Source organism: Apostichopus japonicus, chromosome 7 (genome assembly GCF_037975245.1).
Source record: "Apostichopus japonicus isolate 1M-3 chromosome 7, ASM3797524v1, whole genome shotgun sequence".
Classification (NCBI taxonomy): Eukaryota; Metazoa; Echinodermata; class Holothuroidea; order Aspidochirotida; family Stichopodidae; genus Apostichopus; species Apostichopus japonicus.
This window is the reverse complement of record NC_092567.1, coordinates 14,454,582-14,478,269: the sequence shown is the minus strand read 5'-3', so window position 1 is coordinate 14,478,269 and position 23,688 is coordinate 14,454,582. Positions and strand designations below refer to the sequence as shown.

Genomic DNA, 23,688 nt, shown 5'->3' with positions numbered 1-23,688 from the left:
AATGAGACCATGAGTTACTGAATGGTCTTACTTACAAAGTAACAGTACACTTATAATGAGACCATGAGTTACTGAATGGTCTTACTTACAAAGTAGCAGTACACTTATAATGAGACCATGAGTTACTGAATGGACTTCTTTACAAAGTAGCAGTACACTTATAATGGGACCATGAGTTACTGAATGGTCTTCTTTACAAAGTAGCAGTACACTTATAATGAGACCATGAGTTACTGAATGGTCTTACTTACAAAGTAACAGTACACTTATAATGGGACCATGATTTACTGAATGTTTTTTTTTACAAAGTACAGTAGTAGTATGAAGTTAACTTTTGTCTGGTCAACTTTCATTTTTAATTATGCAGAAGTCAAATTGAAAAGTACCGATAATTTTTTTTTCCATTCATGTGGTTAACATCAGCTTGAAAAACATGTTCTTGACAAAATTAACAATCATAAGCACTACAATAATTGCACTAACGAATATTCATTTCGTGAAAGAAATCTGTGAAATTATCTTGGTTTTGACAAAAGCAATCTGACTTCGATAACAACTCGACAAGGGTGTGACCGTTGCCGGGCAAATTGGCTGCTAAATGCAAAAGGTTTCATATTCAGAAGGCTACAGTACATCTCATTTATGTACACCATCATACAGTCACTGTTATACTTCTGTCCCTCTTAAAGAAGCATTTTGCTTTTGGTCGCCATTTTCTACTTTTTTGACATGTCCATCGAGTTTTTTACATATATCAATCACAAAACAGCAAACTAAGATATCAGCCAAGTTTTTCCCTGCCAACATCGTTAATTGGCGAGTAATTAAGGATATTTTCAGATAATGAGAAAGGTGTCCACGACAAAATTCCACATTTAAAATTAATCTCATACAGTTCCCCCAAACCCACTAGTTTGAATTCAACCAATCAGAGATGCAGGTTTAGTTATGAGCCGTTGCTAAAAATAGATTCAAGACTTTTTTGTTGGTACAACCAGGGAGTTGTTATGGAACTCCCTGGTACAACTGCCATATAGACTACACAAATCAAGCTTGGTGTTGTATTACGTATTGGTCAATGACGTTCGTAGTGTTTAAATATTCATATTATGGGCGAATAGGTTTATTGGGATCCCAACGGAAAATATCTTGGAGAAAAACAAAGTTGAAAGTTGCAAATTTTTAGTCTTTTATGCCACCATTTGAAGTAAGAATTAAATAGATAAGTTATGTATGTCGTTATGGCATAGTGGAGTCAGTGAGGTTGAGAAATATCATAGAAAAGGACGCAAAATGCTGCTTTAATAGCAGGATATATATAAACCGAGTATGTCTTCAAATTTATCAATGTAATGACGATGATGGTAATAGTTCTGTTAATTTCCCTCCTGGGAATAGAAGAGGGAGTAAAGAAATTCCAGGGCAACTGTACGGATGCTGCGTTCAGTTTGCCATTAGCGTGAGTATACCTTCACTAATGACAACTTTAATGAGTGAGTGTATTGCTTATTCATATCGTTTAATTTGATTTGTATTGAGCACTGAGTGAGCTTTAAAGGGTCACACACAAAAATAATTCAAAATTGTGAACTACTGTATGGAATGTCTTATGTATGTCCAGTCTCATGAAGGAATTTCACCATTGAAGCTAGATAATGAATACACTTTAAGGTACAGTACTGTACATAGAGCATAGCTTTTATGATTTAATTTAAAATCCTATACGGCGAATTCAATATGTTGCAGATAATTCTCTGACAGCATGCTAAGCTGAGAGTACATACTTGGCAGTATTGATACAGTTTTAATCTTACAAAACACTTTTCAAAATGTCATCAAATTTTATCATGTTTTAAATTTGTTGGCAATACTTAAAATTGTGCTGATGTAGGCCTAATTGTTACAGCACCCTGGTAAATTCCATGTGGATCTTTGGGTGGGTCAATTCCTGTTTCTTGACATCTCAAGAAGCTACTGGAAGACCTGTTTGTAGTTTGTTCCTTCAAAGCATCAATGTTCACTGTGTTTATTCTGTATGTGTCCTTAATACAGATAGGCACAGATAGACAGTAACATGTGTATGTGACTATGTGTCTTAAATACAGATAGACAGCTATTTATCTGCTGGCATCTCTCAATAACAAGCATGATTCAGCTCCCATCTATACAACAAACAAGTTAGAGAAGAAGCAACAGGGGAGACCCATCTCACTGGACTGCTTTAATGACAAACTTGAAGAATGAAGATGTTTGGAGGACACTTTAATCAAATTAAGGGTAAGCTTAAGATGTGTAAGTCTTAATGAAGGATAGCCTACTGTAGTCTATGAGTGACAGCTGATCATATCGGAAGTAAAGGTACAGTCTACATGTCAAGGGATGAGTAGAGCAATACACTTTAATCCACTAAGAGGAGGAAAGTTCAATGTATTTACACACATCACTGGTGAGACAACTTAGTTGAAAATATTGTAAGTCCTTACATGGAAGACTGTGTAACAGAAATAATATATGTGAACTGAGCAATCTTTAAACAGTTTAAAACACAAGCAATGGTGATTATTATTGAAGTGAACACTGATTGGATTACTGCCATGTACAGCAAATATCAAATTCAGATTGAAATAACAGGGATGTGTCACATGACAAGTCACATGACTAGAATAAACTGTTGCAATCTACTGCCACTGACACCATCATGTAATAAACTGTTCTTTGTTTTTGGTAAGTATTACATTAAATTATTGCCCATATCAATCCATGTATACTGCTGACACTGTATTATCGAATCACAAAGGCTAGTGGGACTGAACATATGATGTGTTCATTTAGGGTTAATATTGAAGCAGCAATCCCAATGACATGAAACATGTGTGAGTTATTAGTAAGATAATCAGAATTAAGCAATACTGGCATATTTTGTTGACCCTCAGAAATGTTTTTTTCATGAGTGCAATTTAGTAAACTCAGTTTTTTGCTGGCCTATAAAAATTAATAGTATACATAAAAGTATAACACTGTAATTCTCATCAGAACTTCCTTTAATGATTTTCTTTCTTTTTGCAAACATTCCTGCCATTATGCTGCCTACGGTGACACTTGAATTTGAGTCCAACACTGGTTCCTGCCTTATATCTTAGGTGGACTTTGAGTGGACTAAGCTACAAATACACTGTCTTCTTAGATAGTGATAGTAACATGTACAGTATTAACCATAGCACACACTACATACAACCCTGGTTCCTGCCTTATACTGGTTCCTGCCTTATATTTAAGGTGGGCCTTGAATGGACTGAGGTAAAATATACTGTTTTCTCAAATGGTGATAGTAACATGTACAGTATTAACCATAGGATACAACCCTGGTTCCTGCCTTGTATTTAAGGTGGGCCTTGAGTGGGACTGAGGTACACTGTCTTCTTTTACATCATGCATACACTGCATAAAGTTCAAACAGCAACAACTACTGAAACAAGAATGCTAATAGGGTGTTACGATGGGCTTCTTGTAAAAGCTTTGGCTTCAAAGCCCTTCCACCATTTTCTTATCGATTGTTATATGTCTTTTCAATGTAAACATTGTAATATATGCATGAAAATGGAAATATAAATCAAATACACTACAGCTGCTGATAAACATTAGACACCACATGAACTGGCACAACGGTGAAAGTACTGCATGAAAAATTATGCAATAACTAGTGAAAGCACAATTCCATTTTTCCACAAAAAAAAATCACAGAACACAATTTCTTTACAGGTAAAAATTGTTTGTCAATTTAATATGAGAGTGCCACTATTCCAACCAGTGACTAAGGAAGTGAAAACGTGTAAAAACAGTAAAACTAAAGGATTTTTTTCACATCAATAGGTTAAAGGCCATTACTTTTGATGATCAAAAACTTGATTAAGACGTTTCATCTGACTTCACTGGATAGCTACAGTAAGTTGATGGACATGAATTATTCATTGTACTATTGATCAGATAATTAAAGTAAGGTTGGTGGCTCCATAAATAATTCATTAGATTGTTGGCTAATTACTCAAACTCTTTTTGATCTGGAGACCTTTTCAGTTCTAACTGTGAGGGTACATTTACTATTGAACACTTTAATGACTCCAATGTATAAAAAGATGTAAATCCTAACGCAAGCAAAACATGCAACCTTAAGGATTATATGTTAAGGGGCCACATTAGGATTACTGACTAACCATACACCCTTGGAGGATGACCTTGGGATCAGAGATCCCTACGTGTCCACCTTAGCTTCATGGATAATGCACATATTCACAACAACATTAGCAAAAGACACATTCATTTCTGTCAATTTGTGGAGAAAATGTGCAACAACTATCTACTTTAAATTATGTAAATGAATCCTATGAAATGAGAGGTTAACACTATGAAATGGAAGTATTGGGGGACAGCGGAATCAAACTATACAATTGGCAGTTTTAGGGGGAAGTCAAAGGCTGTCTGCCGCCTGCAACAAACAAGTTGACCGACTCTGTACCACTTTGTCCTAGATTCAGTCAATGAGAGTACAGATGGAGGGAGGAGATATGCAAGTCGTAAAGACAGCAAAATTAAGACTTTCATAAATTTCTTCTCTACAACATTGGAAATGAAAGTAGAACATACAGCTCAGGAACACTGGTTAGCCCACTTTGAAAACAATTATATTTTACAATTCCAATCACTGCCAATTTCATTGATACATCCCCTTTTCTTTTGTTTCCAATAATATATATAAGAGCGTCTTTTATAACTTGCATGTCTTGGATGATACAACATTCCCTGTACATCATTTTTGAGCCTCTGATTGCCTCCATTTTATCATCTCCGAAGAGCAACTTGAACTACTTTCAGAGCCCAGTTTTCACACTTCGCTTCTCATCAATCCATTTTCTTTCGCCATTTTCACCTTTAGTAACAAATCTAATTGAATCAGGCAAGTCCTCTGTCTCTACAAGCCCCCCCCCCCCCCCCTTGAGATGGCTACAAATGAGTTTGGAAGTCAACCTTGGAACAAAATGAAATAAGAGATCACCGGTCACAAGTTATGACCGCATTTTTCACAATGACCGCCCTTTGGCTAAACGATTAAGTATCATACTTAACTGTATTGTCATGTACAGTACAGTACTTGTATTGCTATTTAATATCTGATCCTTTGCAGAGTACAGTTTCCATCTTAGAACACAATTGTTTTCAGTTGAGAGTACTTACGATATGTTAAAAGCAAAACAAAGCCCAGCTATTAACGTCATTAGTATCTTTCACTATCAGTAACCTATATGATTGAGGTGGATAGTGATATTAGCATAGAGAGGCAGTGATGCTTGGAATTTGAAGGTCTTTCCTCAAATAGTACACACAGTAGTATCAGTTGCAGAATGTTGTTGCTATGTATTACAGTGACTTTGTTTTCGATACCATAGAAAAAGGAAGGAAACCAAAGCATTTCACTTTCTGTGGGCCAATATTGGACACAAAATAGCAGCACTGATCACAACATGACACTAAAACTTTAATATTTCATTAACAGGAACTGAACGTTGTACAACCATCATCTGTAGATATATAAACACTGTTCATTACATGACACTAAACCTTTAACATTTCATTAACAGGAACTGAATATTGTACAACCCTCATCTGTAGACTTGTGAACACTTTTCATCACATAACACTAAACCTTTAACATTTCATTAACAGGAACTGAATGTGGTACAACCCTCATCTGTAGACTTGTGAACACTTTTCATCACATAACACTAAACCTTTAACATTTCATTAACAGGAATTGAACGTTGTACAACCCTCATGTAGACATGTTCATCACATAACACTAAACCTTTAACATTTCATTAACAGGAATTGAACGTTGTACAACCCTCATCTATAGACTTGTGAACACTTTTCATCACATAACACTAAACCTTTAACATTTCATTAACAGGAATTGAACGTTGTACAACCCTCATCTATAGACTTGTGAACACTTTTCATCACATAACACTAAACCTTTAACATTTCATTAACAGGAACTGAATGTTGTACAACCCTCATCTGTAGACTTGTGAACACTTTTCATCACATAACACTAAACCTTTAACATTTCATTAACAGGAATTGAACGTTGTACAACCCTCATCTATAGACTTGTGAACACTTTTCATCACATAACACTAAACCTTTAACGTTTCAGTAACAGGAACTGAATGTTGTACAACTCTCATCTGTAGACTTGTGAACACTATTCATCACATAACACTAAACCTTTAACGTTTCATTAACAGGAACTGAATGTTGTACAACCCTCATCTGTAGACTTGTGAACACTTTTCATCACATAACACTAAACCTTTAACGTTTCAGTAACAGGAACTGAATGTTGTACAACCCTCATCTGTAGACTTGTGAACACTATTCATCACATAACACTAAACCTTTAACATTTCATTAACAGGAACTGAATGTTGTACAACCCTCATCTGTAGACTTGTGAACACTATTCATCACATAACACTAAACCTTTAACATTTCAGTAACAGGAACTGAATGTTGTACAACCCTCATCTGTAGACTTGTGAACACTTTTCATCACATAACACTAAACCTTTAACATTTCAGTAACAGGAACTGAATGTTGTACAACCCTCATCTGTAGACTTGTGAACACTATTCATCACATAACACTAAACCTTTAACATTTCATTAACAGGAACTGAATGTTGTACAACCCTCATCTGTAGACTTGTGAACACTTTTCATCACATAACACTAAACCTTTAACATTTCATTAACAGGAACTGAATGTTGTACAACCCTCATCTGTAGACTTGTGAACACTTTTCATCACATACCACTAAACCTTTAACATTTCATTAACAGGAACTGAATGTTGTACAACCCTCATCTATAGACTTGTGAACACTTTTCATCACATAACACTAAACCTTTAACATTTCATTAACAGGAACTGAACGTTGTACAACCCTCATGTAGACATGTTCATCACATAACACTAAACCTTTAACATTTCATTAACAGGAACTGAATGTTGTACAACCCTCATCTGTAGACTTGTGAACAATTTTCATCACATACTGTACAGTTACACTAAACCTTTAACATTTCATTAACAGGAACTGAATGTTGTACAACCCTCATCTGCAGACATGTATTATACTATGAGTTTTGGCTTCTGCTACAAAAAAATACATCTTTACTTCCCTGCCAATCCGTCTTGCAGTCTTTTAAAATTTATCCTGTAATTTGAACAGTGATACAAAACAAACATGTTGAAATACAGCAGGAGAGTGAAACTTACAAATATGATCAAACCAAGCAATACAATCTTGACTGTGCTATGCTAAGGCCCACAAAACTGACTTACGCAGCTTTGCATTTTCTAAACTAAATATAATTTCCTTCAGCAAACTTCTACACAATATGTAGATCACTTGATGACTGTTCTCAAATTTTCAGTTGCTTCCCACTTGTGTCATCATACGAAACCGCAGTGCTATCCTGGGATTTAGTGTGTCATACCCATGTCAGGTGGTGTTATTTAATGAATTTTGTAGTTTTGACCAGCTGTCAGTGTATACATTCCATGGTAATGCAGGGAGACACTGCAAGTCATCTTACAGAAAGTCTGTTAAAAACTGGAATTATTTGCTCAAAGCTGTTGGTGACACAATTCTAAGTGCTTTAGTCACATGACCCTACTCCTACTGTACCATGATATTAATATCTACAATGTTTCATGTACACTTCTTCAGAATCATAGATATCAAACTGGTCACTTGCTCCATGGCAAGTGTCATTCAAACCCTCAGCTTTTTTAAACAGAATAAAAACAAAAGGTAGTCATGACTATCTGAACCTTCTCGTTCAAGTTCATTAATTATTAGATACGGTAATTTATTATTAATTATTAGATACTTAATTTTTATTATTATATAATTATTATTAGATTATTAGCTAAATTATTACTACTCTAGATTATTAGATAAATAATGATTATTACATTATTATTAATTATTAGATAATAGATCATTAATTATAAGATACAGTATAATAGATTACTACTGTATACTGCACTGAATTAACATCTTAATAGAACAAGTAATATCTGAACAAACATATTTACACAAATTCCATTTTTTTCCACAAACATTCTGTGACACATTTCCTTAAATGTTCAAAATGTTAACTTGAATCTTACCAATAATGCCCTCTGAATGGCAATGAATTCTCCTAGAACAGATTTGACCATTTTTAATCGAGAATTTCTTCACCCTGATATTGTGATCTACTTTTAACTTTTATTTTACAAAACCAAACTCAAGTCTCAACCTTTGAATACAATGATGCTACATTCAGTAAACAAAGTACGATTTAAACCTGGGCTTACACTGTAACAGTAACGTTCTATGCTTTAAATATCTCCAGAATCTTTGCCAAACATTTGCTTGTAGAAATCCGACGTGAGGCAACGGTTTACCCCGAGGATTTAAAAAAAAAAAAAAGCACACCTGGATCTGGACAAACATTGTCTTAACATTTAACTAACAGTAAACTCTACCCTATCTTTATAAATCAACCGCTGGGAATTCTCTCTGTCTCTAATAAACCCTAATTCCATTTTCAAGTATTGCCTGAAGGTATGAGAACAACACACAAATGGTGGTGGGTATACCTTAGGCTGCCATGTGTTACAATGTAACAAACCTGAGCGACTGAAAGCTTTGAATTTATTGACATGGTATCCTAGTTTCAAATCAAGCAAAATATCGATGAATATCTTAATTTCTGTGTCTGAGAGATCTAATGCTGCTTTCAACCACACTACTACAATGAGAACACAACCTATCAACAAACCTGAAAGGTTTGTCACCAAAAAAAAACCAAAATGCAAAAGAAGGAAAGAAGGCAAGTTGTATAGACAAATTTCTTTTGATTTTACAAAACTGAAATATAACTCTAAATAATAGTTCAAAATGAAATAATCTCATAGGAAGGGTATTATTGTCATTGACTTTAAGACTTTTTAAATGAAATGAGCATTTTACAACAAAATATCTCAAACTTAACCTTGTATCAATAATAATTCATAGAGTTCATATGAAGTTGCCTATCTCATCACAACAATAGCACTCTAACCATCAAGTGGTTTACTAACAGTACAAGAATCACAAAGATTGTCTCAAAACCTCTGAAGCTCTCAATCAAACCATTTGTGTAGTTTCAAGTTTATTTTCCACTTTCCATATATATAAACAGTAACAGAGTCAATGAGTAATTTTTAGAGTACAAAATATGCTATAATGGAAGTGGAGGAACCAGAAGTAAGTAGAAACTTTTCGAGTCTAGACCCTTAACAAACAAAAAGAAAATTTCAAAGTAGTAGAAGAATGAGAATGGCAGTGGAAGAGCAGTGGACTGAGGCTTGTAGGTGAAAGTACTGCTTCAACGTAAGACCCTGGACATGGTATAGCAAGAGTGCTATGGTAATGGTGGGACAGGTAAGTAAAGGGTGCAAAACAATCATGACAATTCTCACCTGAAGATGTAAGGAGTGCTTCTCGCTCTCTAACCTTTGAACTCGGTCATGTGGGTTTTGGTAAACGTCATCCTTGTGAGAAAAATTCAAAATGTAAAATTTAAGTGAAATTAGTCCTAAATGTTTTCCTTAAATTCTATTCTGTGGTCTCCTGATCTTAGATGTAACCGTGAGATCCAGTATTCCTTGCATATTTAATGTCTCTCAGCACTAACGTTAAAAATTCCATCCAAATACATAAACTGGACATTATGCTGAATATACCAGTGTTTTCAAGGAAGACTACTAGCATATACTAGGACTGATCCAGTAATTGTCTTATACGTTTGCAGGACTATAGCTAGAAGTTAAACTATACTCGAGAAGATTACAATGACTATCCAGAACACACTAGGACTGAGCTAGTAATTGTCTTGTCTGTTTGCAGGACTATGGCTAGAAGTTAAACTAAACTCGAGAAGATTAAAATACTACAGCGTATGAAGTCTTCTACCTTTTTCGTAATCTGTATGAATTAATGGAGGAAACATGTCTAACTATACAATTTCAGCTTAAAATGTCCAGAGAGCAATGAATCTTAACGCATCACACATAAATCCCATATGAGATTCTTCACCCTGTAACATTGAATGCAATCACTGCAAGAACTTAATCCCAACCATTTTTTCCTTCATTCCATTTTTGCTAGCAAATTTTTTATCTAAAATCCTCTTCATATTTTTTTTTGGGTGGGGGGGGGTGTCGCAGGAATCATCTGGGAGCAAGTCATACATCTCTCTATGACAGAGCAACATCACCAAATCCATTATCAATTTAATTCATCATTGCTTGTGACAAAAAAGAAAACAGAAGCATGAAGAGATACCGAGAGCCTAATAAGAAGGATGGCACCTCCTCCAACTTACATATCATCAACTCTAATGTCAACTTGATTTAGCCCAGCTACCGATTTCAATCTCTACCTTAGCCCTCCACAGCTGTTTTCTTGAGTGGTTTGTAATATGAAACCTCATATCCTTTGTAATCAAACATTTTTCTATTAAACAAGTTTCTTACAAAAAACAATCCATTTATTAATTTGTTTATAAAAAAGTTACGAGACATCTGATCGTAGAGCGTGATCATATGAAGAGTGAAATCCAGAAATCTAGCCAAATATTACAGTTCCATATTACCAAGTACTTACTGATCCCAAAAAATTTGTCATTATCAAAATGATTCTTATTTTGTTTGGACTTGAACAAAATTTCAACTAATTATCAAAAGAACCAAAGTCAAGAAACCTATGCAGCATCCATATTAGCAAATTGAGAAAGAGTTGATTTATTTTGGTTTCTCTTTTAATAATTTCGTCTCTTTTTGTGTTTTGTGTTTGTTTCTCAAACACATCCATCCACCCTTAAAGTTCATTAACCATTTCTTATGTTTTGTATCGAAAGATCAAATTTCCCTCAGGCAACTTGCATAACATCCAAAGGGTCTCCAGATATTCCCTGTGTAATAGCAAATTACAGTCACTCTCTGCACATCTGTCGCCACATGATCTGCATTGCAAGTTACGCAAACCCTTTCTCTGCCAACAAATCACCGAGAAATTAAGAGGGAAGGAGAACTAATGAAAACGAGCAGTTGTCAAACTGTGATGGAAAGCCAACCAGAGACAGTCACAGGCCAGTGCACCCTTTAATATAACCTATGTACATTTGCACCACTTGACATAGTGAAGTCATATGCAACGAAAAAGGTCACAAGTGACGGCCAATTTTTCCTTGGAATTTGCCAAACTTCGATGTGTTGTACCGGGCAATGCATATATTTCAAATGAAGAAGAAGAAGTATATGTTGAGTAAATCTCTATTTGAATTTTACATCATTTAATAGTTGTGAAATGCATCTGGGTAACAAATGAGGTCGTTAGTAATACCTGCTGATTAAACCTTCTTCCGCGGACAAAGTTTTACAAGGGTGTGTTATATATTAGATATTATGTTAGATATTCAATGCATACTAAATGCAGAACTTGAATAGAATGTCCGTAACTTCACTCAAACCACAACTAAGGCATGGGGCGGGGGGGGGGGGGGTAGAAACTGATAAATCTTTGGATGTGTGTTTGAACTTCAGAATGATAAATCTGAAAAAGAGAGGATGTGATTTTTATCCCAGCTGTTGCTACGGTTTATACCTGGTGAATATGTTTCCTAGCTTCCTCCGCCCATCTTCCTATTGTTCTAATGGCTACGCTCACTGATAAATATCCAGGTTCATTTTTCCTTAAAAATTATAAAACTTACTGGTTTATTTACGAGTGACCCGCTTACCTGTCTCCCCACAACCTTAGCACCGCATTCTACCGTGTCTAGTATGCCCTGGTAATCTTTTAACACTGTGCACCCTCACTGACCGGTCAGCCCATTCAGTGACCTCCTTCTTATTCTACCATTCAAAGTGTTTTTCGTATATTGGGAAAAATTTTCATCGAAATTCGCCCGGATACCTTGGATTATTACTCTAGAAGTTTCCTTATAGGAGTTCTAGACTTCCAACAATCTTTTCCAGCCTGATAAGTATCCTTTTCTTGTAGGGAAGGGAGTTTTGGGGGCTGTTTTTTAGTGTGCACTCTCGCCCATGCATTCGTTTTTGTTAGTGTAACGTTGCTTTCTCAGGTAGTAGTTCTGCGAAACTACTTCGTTCGTTTGCCTTTTCCGCCTTGTTTACGCGGATAGGCATTTGTTTTCTTGTGTACATGTTTTTCAGCTCTTTTACCTCTCTTAAGATGTTTTGCTTGTTTCATGTACTTTCGTTACTTTTTACGCTTTTTAGTGTTGGTTTCACTTTTGTAGCGTAGCTTGTAGCCACGAACCCCTATCCCATACTACGCGGGATAGGCGGTTCGATTACGTTGTTGTTATTCATGTTTTAGGGTGGGAGTAACTTTGAACTCATATATTTGATGTATATTTTCATGTTCCTCCATGTTTTTCGCTACCTGCGCTTCCTAAGTTTCACTTGGGGTGTACCTCGTAGCCTTGTTCCTCCCTCCGCTCCTTCGCGGATAGGGGGGTTCTCTCCCTTGTATACATGCTTCGTCCTTTTTCTAAGAGATCTACGATTCATTCATGTTTTAGTTACGTGTTCGCTTCCAAGAGTCGGAAGTGTTTCACTTTTTGTAGCGTACTTTGTAAGCCGCGAGCCCCTAGCGGGGCGCGATGTTTTGTTACGTAACTTTACTCTCTGTTAGCTTACGTCCCACCCTACTTCCTCCTATAGTTGTTTCGTTTGTTATACGTTAGACTATCTCTCCTTAACGTGGGTGTTTCAGACATGTCTCGAAGCCACCTTAAATGTGTGAACTGTTTACTGTTCTGCCTGGGTCGGGCGTGGGACGACCACGATCTATGTCCAAAATGCAGGTAGAATAAGAAGGAGATCACTGACTGGGCTGACCGGTCAGTGAGGGTGCACAGTGTTAAAAGATTACCAGGGCATACTAGACATGGTAGAATGCGGTGCTAAGGTTGTGGGGAGACAGGTAAGCGGGGAGCGAAGTAAATTAAGTGCTCTGATCAAAATGAATCCAACAGGACCATTGGATTATATTCCATCTGACCAATATGACTCCAATGGCTTCATTGGATTATATTCCATCTGATCAATATGAATCCAAGGGCCTCATTGGATTATATTCCATCTGATCAATATGAATCCAATGGCACAAATGGATTATATTCCACAATTAAGACTTACATCCATCAAGGCCCCATTGCTCTGAAGCCACTGCGATAAAAAATCTTTGGTCCACTGGGGTACTTGGTCCCTGTATATCAGCCCTTCTCCCTGTTCATCAGCCCTCTCAGCAGCTATCCGAAGGTCCTCAGCCAATTTGGGTATCATGGTGGGATTGCCGTAACCTGGTGAAGTGAAATGGGTCTGCTCGGACTCCATTAGACCATTCTGAAGCTCTGCTGATTGCAGTTTGGTACCTGTAAGATAAACAGGAAAATAAATACCATCAGTGAACCAGTAATAATAAATAATAATCATAAATGAGACTTATATAGCACCAAATCAGTAGACAAAAGTCACTGCTCAAGGCGCTTTACAAAGAAAGCAGATTAATTTACAAAAGAACAAGTGAAAAGATGGGTCTTACTGTAAGTAGACTTTTGAATGTAGAAAGTTTAGAGCCATTTTATGCGTATCTATTGAGAATAATGTGCTTTACTGCGTCATTATTGTAGTATTATCAGACAAACGTACTAAGTTAGAAATGTTAACTCAGTGAAATAGTTGGGTTATACTGTATACTATGCAATTATCCTTGGCATGTACAGTACATACACACCCTGTGAACTTCTAAGATTATGTAAACAGAAACTTTTTCTGCCAAACATTAACTTTGTAAGAGTTTCTTAGAACAAAGTAATGTTAAATTAACAAGTTAATGCTTAACGATTGCTTCTATTGTGTTAATGATCTTCAACCATTTAACGTTGTGTTGTTTCCTCACTCCTAAAATTTAAAGCAGTAGGTGTGTTTTCATAACATTTCAAATTACAGTTCCCATCAGATGACATACTCAAATAATTAATTAACAGTAAATGCAAATGGTCACTACACCCTTTATAAAGTATTCCTGCTCACTCCAAATTGTGAAATTATTTGGTGATTGTTCTTGACAGTAAATGGGAATAACAGCGCCAGCACCTTATGCAAAGTAGGCTAGGCTAGCAGGCTGACTATAAATATGTGATCTGTAGGTCTAGGCTAAGTGTTTACGTTTGCGTGGAGAAATGAAGGCTTTGTGAACACTTAAGAGGTTGTGACATTACAAAATGCAAAGACATACTATGTTTCTGAAAAGTCAAAATAAAAATAAAATAAAAATAATGAAAAGTGACGTTTTTAAGCTGTGAGAAATTTAATGAACTTGTAAACACACTCAGTTTCATGATTTTACCATGCTCAAATGTTTCCTATGTAGTGAATCTAAGCCAGAGCATGGCAAAGGGCTACTTCAATATCATAATTTCAAATAAATCATAAAGCAAGTGATGTGAAGTGCTTTTTACGTACACAGTACCTGAGCAATATTTACTAGCAAGCAAACACTCGATGATATTATGAATGATAGCTACAGTAGTTGTTTTTCGTTACTAACATATAAACCATACTCTACTTCCATACTCTACTTACATACACACGTACTCTACTTCCTATACATACTCTACTAACGTAGATACTTTACATACTGTAATTCATATGCATACTCTACTTACATACATAATGTACATACTCTAATTCCTATACATACTCTACTTACATACATACATACTCTACTTCTTATACATACTCTACTTAGTACTTACATATATACATACACACATACTGTACAGTACTTCCTATAGTACTCTACTTACATACATACCTACTCTACTTACACACTATACATACTCTACTTACATACATACATACTCTACTTCCTCTACTTACATACATACTCTACTTCCTATGTTAGCTGTTATTCTAGTCACAAGTACGATGTTCCGTAGGGATTCTGTTAAGTACTCCTTTCATGATATATCCCAGCAAGTTACAAAGTGGTTGTTTAATATTATCTGGACCAGTTTACAACAATAACAACATCTCCAAGAATCTGATAAATACAAATGTGGCTAGGCCCCAGTCCTCCTACAGCTATGAAAGTGTTGTAATTCTTGGTTTAAGTGTTGTTGATGCTGCTTCTTCAGGGTAGTGGCAGACTTTCTACATATAAGCATCTGTTATCAAAGCGAAGCAAAAAACTGTTAACAAACTTATAGAGAATATAGGTCTGATAGCAGGAAGCATCTCGCTGTAAACACCATTTACAGTATAGCACTTGTTTAAGCATTCATTGTTGCAGTATAGTATATATCACAGTACAGGGTCTCTCTCTCTTGATTCCTTTAGTCTCAACTTTTATCATCAATTTAACTTTTAGCTGAAATGTCAATAACTTAGCAGGAGAAATTGAATAAAGAGAGAAGGAAAATAACATGAGACACACTTGATCTTCGGCCAAACCTTAAAAATTGAATAGGAAATCATTAAAACAGTTGGGTCTTGTATAGCACATTACAGTTAGTAATTAGACCATAATACGTCTATTAATGACAGGTATTGGTCAAACATCACAAAAATTAACGTTTAATGAGCTGATCATTAGTAATCATAAATTTATAAATTGTACTTCAATGTCTGGCAAACAATTCAGTTTGCCTAATTATTGATACAAAATTGAGGTGAAATGCTGTTAAGTGTTTGTCGAGTTATTGTAAAATTGTTCATGCTTCTGTCAATCTGCATGTTCTACTACAGCCTGTCAATGAACGATTTGATGCCTCAACTAGTCTGTGTCCTCAGACCGGCCTTACACTAGGCCATGCAAGCTGCTAAATATATATTGGCTGTATGCACTTGGTCATACAGTACTCTGCATCAACAGTTCTACCTATCAACATTCAAAACGAGTGACAAATTTCCTATAAAGTGTAGCATCAATATTAACATTTCATTTGTTTGTATTTGTTCTAGTTTAAGATGTGTCTTGTATTCCACAGTTATGAATTGTACTGTATTTGACATTGACAGGTCATCTGATTCAAATGCTTGGCCTGCCGTTCAGATCAACATATATCCTTTCCAAGAAGTCTCTGCTCCTCTCAAAGGAAGTTGAAATTCTTAATTAGCATAAAAATCTAATTTAAGATTCTAATATTAGCTGTTACTGTAAGTAATGAAGTTTCGCCAACCTTTGCGGCAAACTGCACAAAGTGTAAGAGTGAAAATGGAGCACAAAATTAAATTAACGCACGCAAATTAAAGATGAATTGCCGCAGCGTTTTAAAGCCAACGTATAGATCTGATAAAACAACTTCAAGAAGATGTCTAAAGAATAATAACATAAAGCACCTGTATGCATACTACGCTCTCTATACCAGCCGACACAGATCCACAAGATTGTAACTCACATACTCTAGCTACAGTATGGTAATATTTAATTCATTCCTGGTAGAAGCATTTTACATATTTTCAAACAAGTGCTGACACCAAGAAAATAACTCCTTAATTTCCTTTGACCTAAAAGTTTTTTTATTACACTTGAATATAGCTTACTGCACCACCCTTACTATACTGTACATGCAAGTCTGATCAAGATGCATGAGAGCATATCTAATGAAAACAATTTGTATAATTGTTGACAGAAGAGATTGGGGAGACCTACAGTAGATGCTGTTACTGCAATGTATAAAGTTATAAAGCCTAGACCTAGATGCTGTTAATGTATAAAGCCTAGACCTAAATGCTGTTAATGTATAAAGTATAAAGCATAGACCTAGATGCTACATTAATGTATAAAGTATGAAGCCTAAACCTAGATGCTACATTAATGTATAAAGTATTTAGCCTAGACCTAGATGCTACATTAATGTATAAAGTATAAAGCCTATACCTAGATGCTACTGTACATTAATGTATAAAGTATAAAGCCACCAGCTCTGCCAGTACTGTGTGATTATCAAAATTTGGACAATTTACAAATAGTGTACAGAAAGAAGAAAAAAACAAGAAAGTTGAAATAAACGTCAACAGGAGAGAATTTACTGTAGTTCCATCAGTGACTTTACAGGACTTGATGAATTCATGATTGTAACTTCATAGCATTCTACAAAGCACACAAGGTTGATGCATAAACTGATATGCCAGAGATCTGAATTGACTAATTTGCTTCTAATTTGCATCTGTCCTTGCTAGCTGGCGCAACACTGGAGTGAGTTCTTCATTCAGTTTCACATCTCTTATTGTTATTCTGAAAGGAAGCATTAATAATATCCATCTCTGCTAATTCTAGTTGAATATGCAGAATAGACATTGATGACAAATCGAGTTACAAATCAATGCTATCATAAATTCCTTATAAAGCTTGCTCATAGTTTAATCGTGTGAAGATGTACTCATATATTAATATTGGGAGACACACTGGCTGTTTCATTTATCATACCTAAATATCTGTGATATTTGAGTAATCAATGACGCTATAGCCAATATGGTAGGCATTGCATGTGTATACAACCACCATGATACCTGGTTGAAGGTGAAATATCAAGGAACAGAGTAAGAAAGTCTGACTTGTTTACCACAGTAAGTTCCTCGGAGCAAATAGCCGATATGTAAATGGCTGAAAATACTTTTCCATATCTGAAAACCTTTCATGCTATTAAAGGACTGTTAAAGGCAAAAGACTGAGACAAGTACAGTAGGCTCCTACATGATTCTTTCCTGTGTTGACTTCATTTGACCCCAAATGACCTTTGACCTGAAATACACATTTTATAACCCATCATCTGCTGATCACTACCACCATGCAAGTCTGATCAAAATAAAACATATATACTGTATATAAACCCTTGGAAGAGTAGACTTTTATATATTTATTGCTGTATTGACCTCTTTTGACGCCAATTAACCTTGGCTTTTATGACCTATCATCTATTGCTAAACATAAAAGCTAGGAGGAGTAGACTTTTATGTGACTTGCTCCTTTGACCTCCTTCTAACTCCAAATGACCTTTCACCTTGAAGGTTAAGTATATACATGATTTCTGATCCTTTCTTCTACTGATAATAAAAATAATATAATAATAAATAAGTTCTTAAAGCAGCATTTTGCGTCCTCGACTATGGTATTTCTCAAACTCACTGACTTCACTATGCCATAACGACATACATAACTAGCTAATCTATTTATATTTTACTTCAAATGGTGGCATAAAAGTCGAAAAAATTGCAACTTTCAACTGTGTTGTTCTCCAAGATATTTTCCGTTGGGAACCAATAAACCTCGCCCATAATATGAATATTTAAACACTACGAACGTCATTGACAGATACGTAATATAACACCACGCTTGATTTGTGTACAGTCTATATGGCAGTTGTACCAGGGAGTTGTACCAACGCAAAGTCTTGAATCTATTTTTAGCAACGGCTCATAACTAAACCTGCATCTCTGATTGGTTGAATTCAAACTAGTGGGTTTGGGAACTGAATGCGATTTAATTTTGTTTGTGGAATACTCGCTAATTAACGTTTTTGGCAGGGAAAAACTTGGCTAATATCTTAATTTGCTGTTTTGTGATTTGATGTATGTAAAAAACTCGATGGACATGTCAAAAAAGTAGAAAACGGCGACCAAACGCAAAATGCTCATGAATAAACATACTATTCACTGATTGGTGGAATTCAAACTAGTGGATTTGGAGATATGAAAACTTTGTCGAGGACAATTTTACTCGTTATCGATATAAATCATTAATTACTCGCTAATTAACGCTCTTGGCAGGATGAAACTTGGATGGTATCTTAGTTTGCTGTTTTATGATTGATACATGTAAAAAAATCGATGCACATGTTAAAAAGGTGGAAAAAAAAGCGACCCAACGCAAAATGCTGCTTTAATGTAGCGCCAAATACCAAAAGGCCTCTAGACGCTTTACAAAACCTAAAACAAGTAAAAAATAAAAAGACAGAGAAATCAAAGGAATAAAAAGTCTAGAAAAAAAAACACATAAACGAAAATTAAACAGTATGTAAAATATAACACAAAAATCTACAAACACAAGAAGATTTTAAAACAGATCAAAACCTATAAAAAAACAAAAACAAAGGATAAGCACATAAAATAGAGTTATACCCAAAAAAAATCATCAGTATGACTAAGTTTGATCAAAAGCATAAACATATAAGCTCTAGAAGCAGTAGGCATTGACATGATGTTTTGACCTTTTCACCTTAGATGATCTTGGATCTTTAAATTAAGAACATCATTGACCTATCACTTGCTGAGCACTTTGATCAAGTTTGATGAAAATTAAACATAAAACCCTAGGAGTAAGCTCTAATGTGATTTCTGCTTTTTCGGCCTCTATTAACCCCAAAACAGATTGACGGATACAGTACTGTAGGTGGACAGATGGATGGACAGACAGACAGACAGATACATTGCTATGACAAGAGCTCAACTAGTTGAGCTAACAAACACACATATATGCATAGACAAACAAGTAGTCGAGACAACTGAAAGATGCATCATGTTGCATTTGAATTTAATGATCCATCTGAAGTTCATCTATGACTAGAAGCAGTGATTTTAAGCAAGATTTACAACACAGATTATAAATGGTTGAAGCAGAAATACAAGCCAGCACCTTCATATATTCTGGATTTCTTCGCCTTGACTTCTGTGAAAAATGACATCAAAGTTTAGATTTTCGTATTGTAAATTATCTGTAGTATTTTACAAACGTACAGGACCACTGGCTATGTACTGACTGTAACTTGACATAGGAGAAAAAGTCTGAGAAGAAAACACTGCATCATGCATAATATGATAAGTTGGAGAGTTTAAATTAAGATACAGATACCGGCTCCAGAGACACGTGAGATTAAACCATTAACACAAGACAATGTTAGAGAAGGGAAGACAAACAACAAATAGAAAGATTCATGTGGGGAGGAAGGATAGTACAGTGAGTCTAATATTTATGAAACAGGAGACTGTTATACGTCATTTTTCTTCAGATATTACTTCCACAGTTGACCAAATATCAACCTGACATGTACAGCACATTGACCTCCACTAAACAAAAACAAAAAAAACACAGCCTGGAGAACTCAGTAAATGAGATGCACCATAAAGTATGGTATCTGAAAACAACACATAGATATGCACATTTGTTCACAGCTTCAATGCATCAAAGTTCCTGCTCTCCATAGCTGACCAATCATGGTACTGGCCAAAAATTGTTTTGTTCATTTTTAAAGTAAAAGTTGTTTGAGAAGGGGTCTCTGAAAGATAACTGTTACCATGCAAGAACATTACCAACATTATCTCAGTTTTTCACTGTGTGCATGAGCTGCATCTTCAGTAATGTAATTTCTTTCTGAACTATGGTAGCCAGTGGCGGAGCGTCCATACAGTCCGGGGCTGGAGGGGTGGATCCCCCCCCTAACAGACTCAAATGGACTGCTGGCGCCCTTCTCAGCTTTTTAACACTTTTTACTAATTCGCGAATATTGAATTTATTTATTGCGCTCTCATCTACCTATTGACATTTGTCACATTTTGTTGGTGTAATTTTCTGACAAAATGGCGATGACACCTATTTATTCTTTGTTTATCTGCAAATTAGCAAGGCCTGTAAAGGGTCATTTCCGGCGATCTAGGGTTTATCTTTACTCAAAAAATTTCTGTATGATCCGCGCCAACCTGTGGTGGTGCTCTGCTTAGATAGCGTCGAAAGCGCCCCTACAGACCATTCTCGCCCCCCCTGACCAACACCCCTAGCTCTGCCACTGATGGTAGCCTTAGTGTGGAAGACAGATGCAGAGAGTGCAGTAGGTGAGCAAAGACAGGTGGGTTTTGTGAGGAACAGGGAAATCCCTGGATCTGTATATCTCTCATGGTTAACCTACCCCAGAGTGTAACAAGTATGTATAAAACATAGCAATAGATGGAGAAACAAACAAGCACAAAGGAGGTTTGATAGGATCTTCTTGTGTTTTTAGATTTTTGTGTTTGTATTTTACATACTGTTTAAATTTCGTTTATGTGTTTTCTAGACTTTTTATTCCTTTGTTTTCTCTGTCTTTTCTATTTGTTTTAGGTTTTGTAAAGCGCCTAGAGGCCTGTTGGTATTTGGCGCTATGTTAAGAACTTAATTATTATTATTATTATTTTTATTTTTTATTATTATTATTTTTATTATTATTATTATTATTTTTTATTATTATTATTATTATCTATGATTTACCTGCTATGATGTCATCCATCTGTTCCAGTGCTGCAGCTAGCATATCACTGGCATCATTAGGGTCTCCCTCCGGCTGGGCTGCCATTGTGTACAACGGGAATGTAGATCTCTGGAGTCTGTAGAAAATGATAAAAGACATCATATTAATAATGATATTAGCACCAGTGTACAGTTGGAGAACTACACGAGGCCACCATGAACACCTACTAGCTAGTGCAGGGAATAATACTAGCTAGTGTAGAAAATAACAAACATCAAATTAATAATGATATTAGCACTGTACAGTTGGAGAACTACACCAGACCACCATGAACACTACTATAGTAGCTAGTGCAGGTAATAATGTACCCGTTATCGCATCACACAATGCTATGAAATATGGTCAGATTGCTATGTATACGCCTGCAAAGATGTAAGGCATTGTGTTTTCATTTACTGTACACCTGTAGGTACCAAAAATATTCCAAAACTTACTGGTTTGGATATTTACGAGTGACAAGCTTACCTGTGACCAGTGGGAGAAGTGGTCTCATAAGAATGAAGGGCATAGACCGAGGGGGGGGTCCGGTCATAGTGTGCGCACAGTGTTAAAAGGTTACCAGTTCATTCTAGGCACGGTAGAAGGAGGTGCTAAGGTTGTGAGGAGACAGGTAAGCAAGGAACGAAGTAAATATTATGTAAGGGAACATTCAGAACCTTCAAAAGTGCTCTGATACAAAAATTTGAGCATTTAATTAAATTGAGTTACAACTTACCAATTTTGTAACAGTACGTTTCTCAAAACAGTTTGTTTCATTTTCAGTTTATATGAACTGTTTATAAATACACTTACAGTTTGTTTTGAAAGCTTGACAAACAAACAGTTATTAAACACATTTTCCTAGCATTTCACTGGGGAAATCCCATCACACTGTATCCTGTACTTCACATGATCTGCTAGTGAATGTGACACCAGCAATTCAGCACGTAATCAAAAGTTTCTTCTTAATGCTTTTGCTTAAGACTGAATTTTTTTGTAAAGAGATATCATCTAGTGATGAAAAGATGAAAAGAGTGGTTTGCTGCAGTGAAACATTGGAGTATGAGGAACATGAAAGAAACAATCAGAGTAGGGGGAATTTCATGAAAATAGGACACTCTAAACAATGTAGTACTGTAGCCTACTGTATGTACAGCATACTGGTTCTCTATAAGAAACTTTATTAGCAGCCGTGCACACTGTTCTACAACACACATTATCACACACTGTTGCTAAGGGAAATTTTTTGAAGTTTCTGGAACTTTGACACACCTTCAGTAAAGTTCAGTTGATACTATTATTAACAAATTATTAACAATTATTAACAAAGTCACTTATGGTCACTTAAGTCACTCATGGTCACTTAAGTCACTCATGGTCACTTAAGTCACTTTGGTAACTTGCACAGTATATTAGGGTATATAATAATACAAGGGTCACTGAAAGTGTCATACATTCATGGTTAAGGTCAGGGGTTCATAAGTTCATTAGCTTCACATGTACCTGGTTCTGACCAGTTTCATTAAAACTGAAAACTATTGCACACTGAGAGAATGTGTATTAATATATCATTGGGATGAAAAGACACTGAACACAATATATTGTCCATAATGCGCTGTACATATAGAAACTGTACACAGCATTGTTTACAGTACCAATATGCTAATTACTGTTAGGCTAACACATGTAAATGCTGGATAGTTCAAAATTAATACAGCTTGCTGCTAGCCTAAGCATGTTCTGTAAGTACAGTACATAGAGACTGTACATCCTACAGTAGGTACATTAAACTATATTACATTTCTGACTCAATGGGTGGTTTACTGCAGACAACACCAAGAGGAAATAATTACTAGCTCTCTAATCTGTTGATGAAAGTCAAGGTCCAGCTTGTCAATGAGTATGTGAGAACAGTCACTGGATTCTACATAGTATTGAAGGCTTGTCATATTACTGAAACTAAGTAGGAAATTTTATGAAAGTTGATTGATTACTTTCTATTATTTGAAAGTTGTGAAAGCAACCATTATTCCAACAAATCACATCGTCATGGAAACAACTGATACGTGTTGTAAACACAGATCTTGATGAGTGAATACTGATGCTGCACAGAACAATTGCTTACAGTTTCATATTACTGCCAGGTTTACAAATTTTACAAATATATCCATCAATTCTTGGGTTGCTATTCCACCAATCTGAACACAGAAGCAGTAATAATAGGTCTGCAATATTCCACTG

The 23,688-nt window shown here is 35.7% G+C and overlaps 1 protein-coding gene across 8 annotated transcripts in view; it reads right to left on the bottom strand.

Annotated features, from left to right (window-relative positions):
- The window catches only part of LOC139969417 (liprin-beta-1-like), a 123,380-nt gene that overhangs the window by 75,303 nt on the left and 24,389 nt on the right, over positions 1–23,688 (bottom strand). For 6 of the 8 annotated variants that reach the window (XM_071974354.1, XM_071974355.1, XM_071974360.1 and 3 more), the window contains exons 2-5: positions 21,429–21,544; positions 19,824–19,856; positions 13,322–13,557; positions 9,575–9,646 (exon numbers count right to left, since the gene is read on the bottom strand). In XM_071974354.1, the coding sequence (XP_071830455.1) occupies positions 9,575–9,646; positions 13,322–13,557; positions 19,824–19,856; positions 21,429–21,513 (426 nt within the window). In that variant the 5' untranslated portion in view covers positions 21,514–21,544. The remainder of the gene's footprint in view (positions 1–9,574; positions 9,647–13,321; positions 13,558–19,823; positions 19,857–21,428; positions 21,545–23,688) is intronic. The other 2 variants (XM_071974357.1, XM_071974362.1) reach the window with 1 other exon arrangement.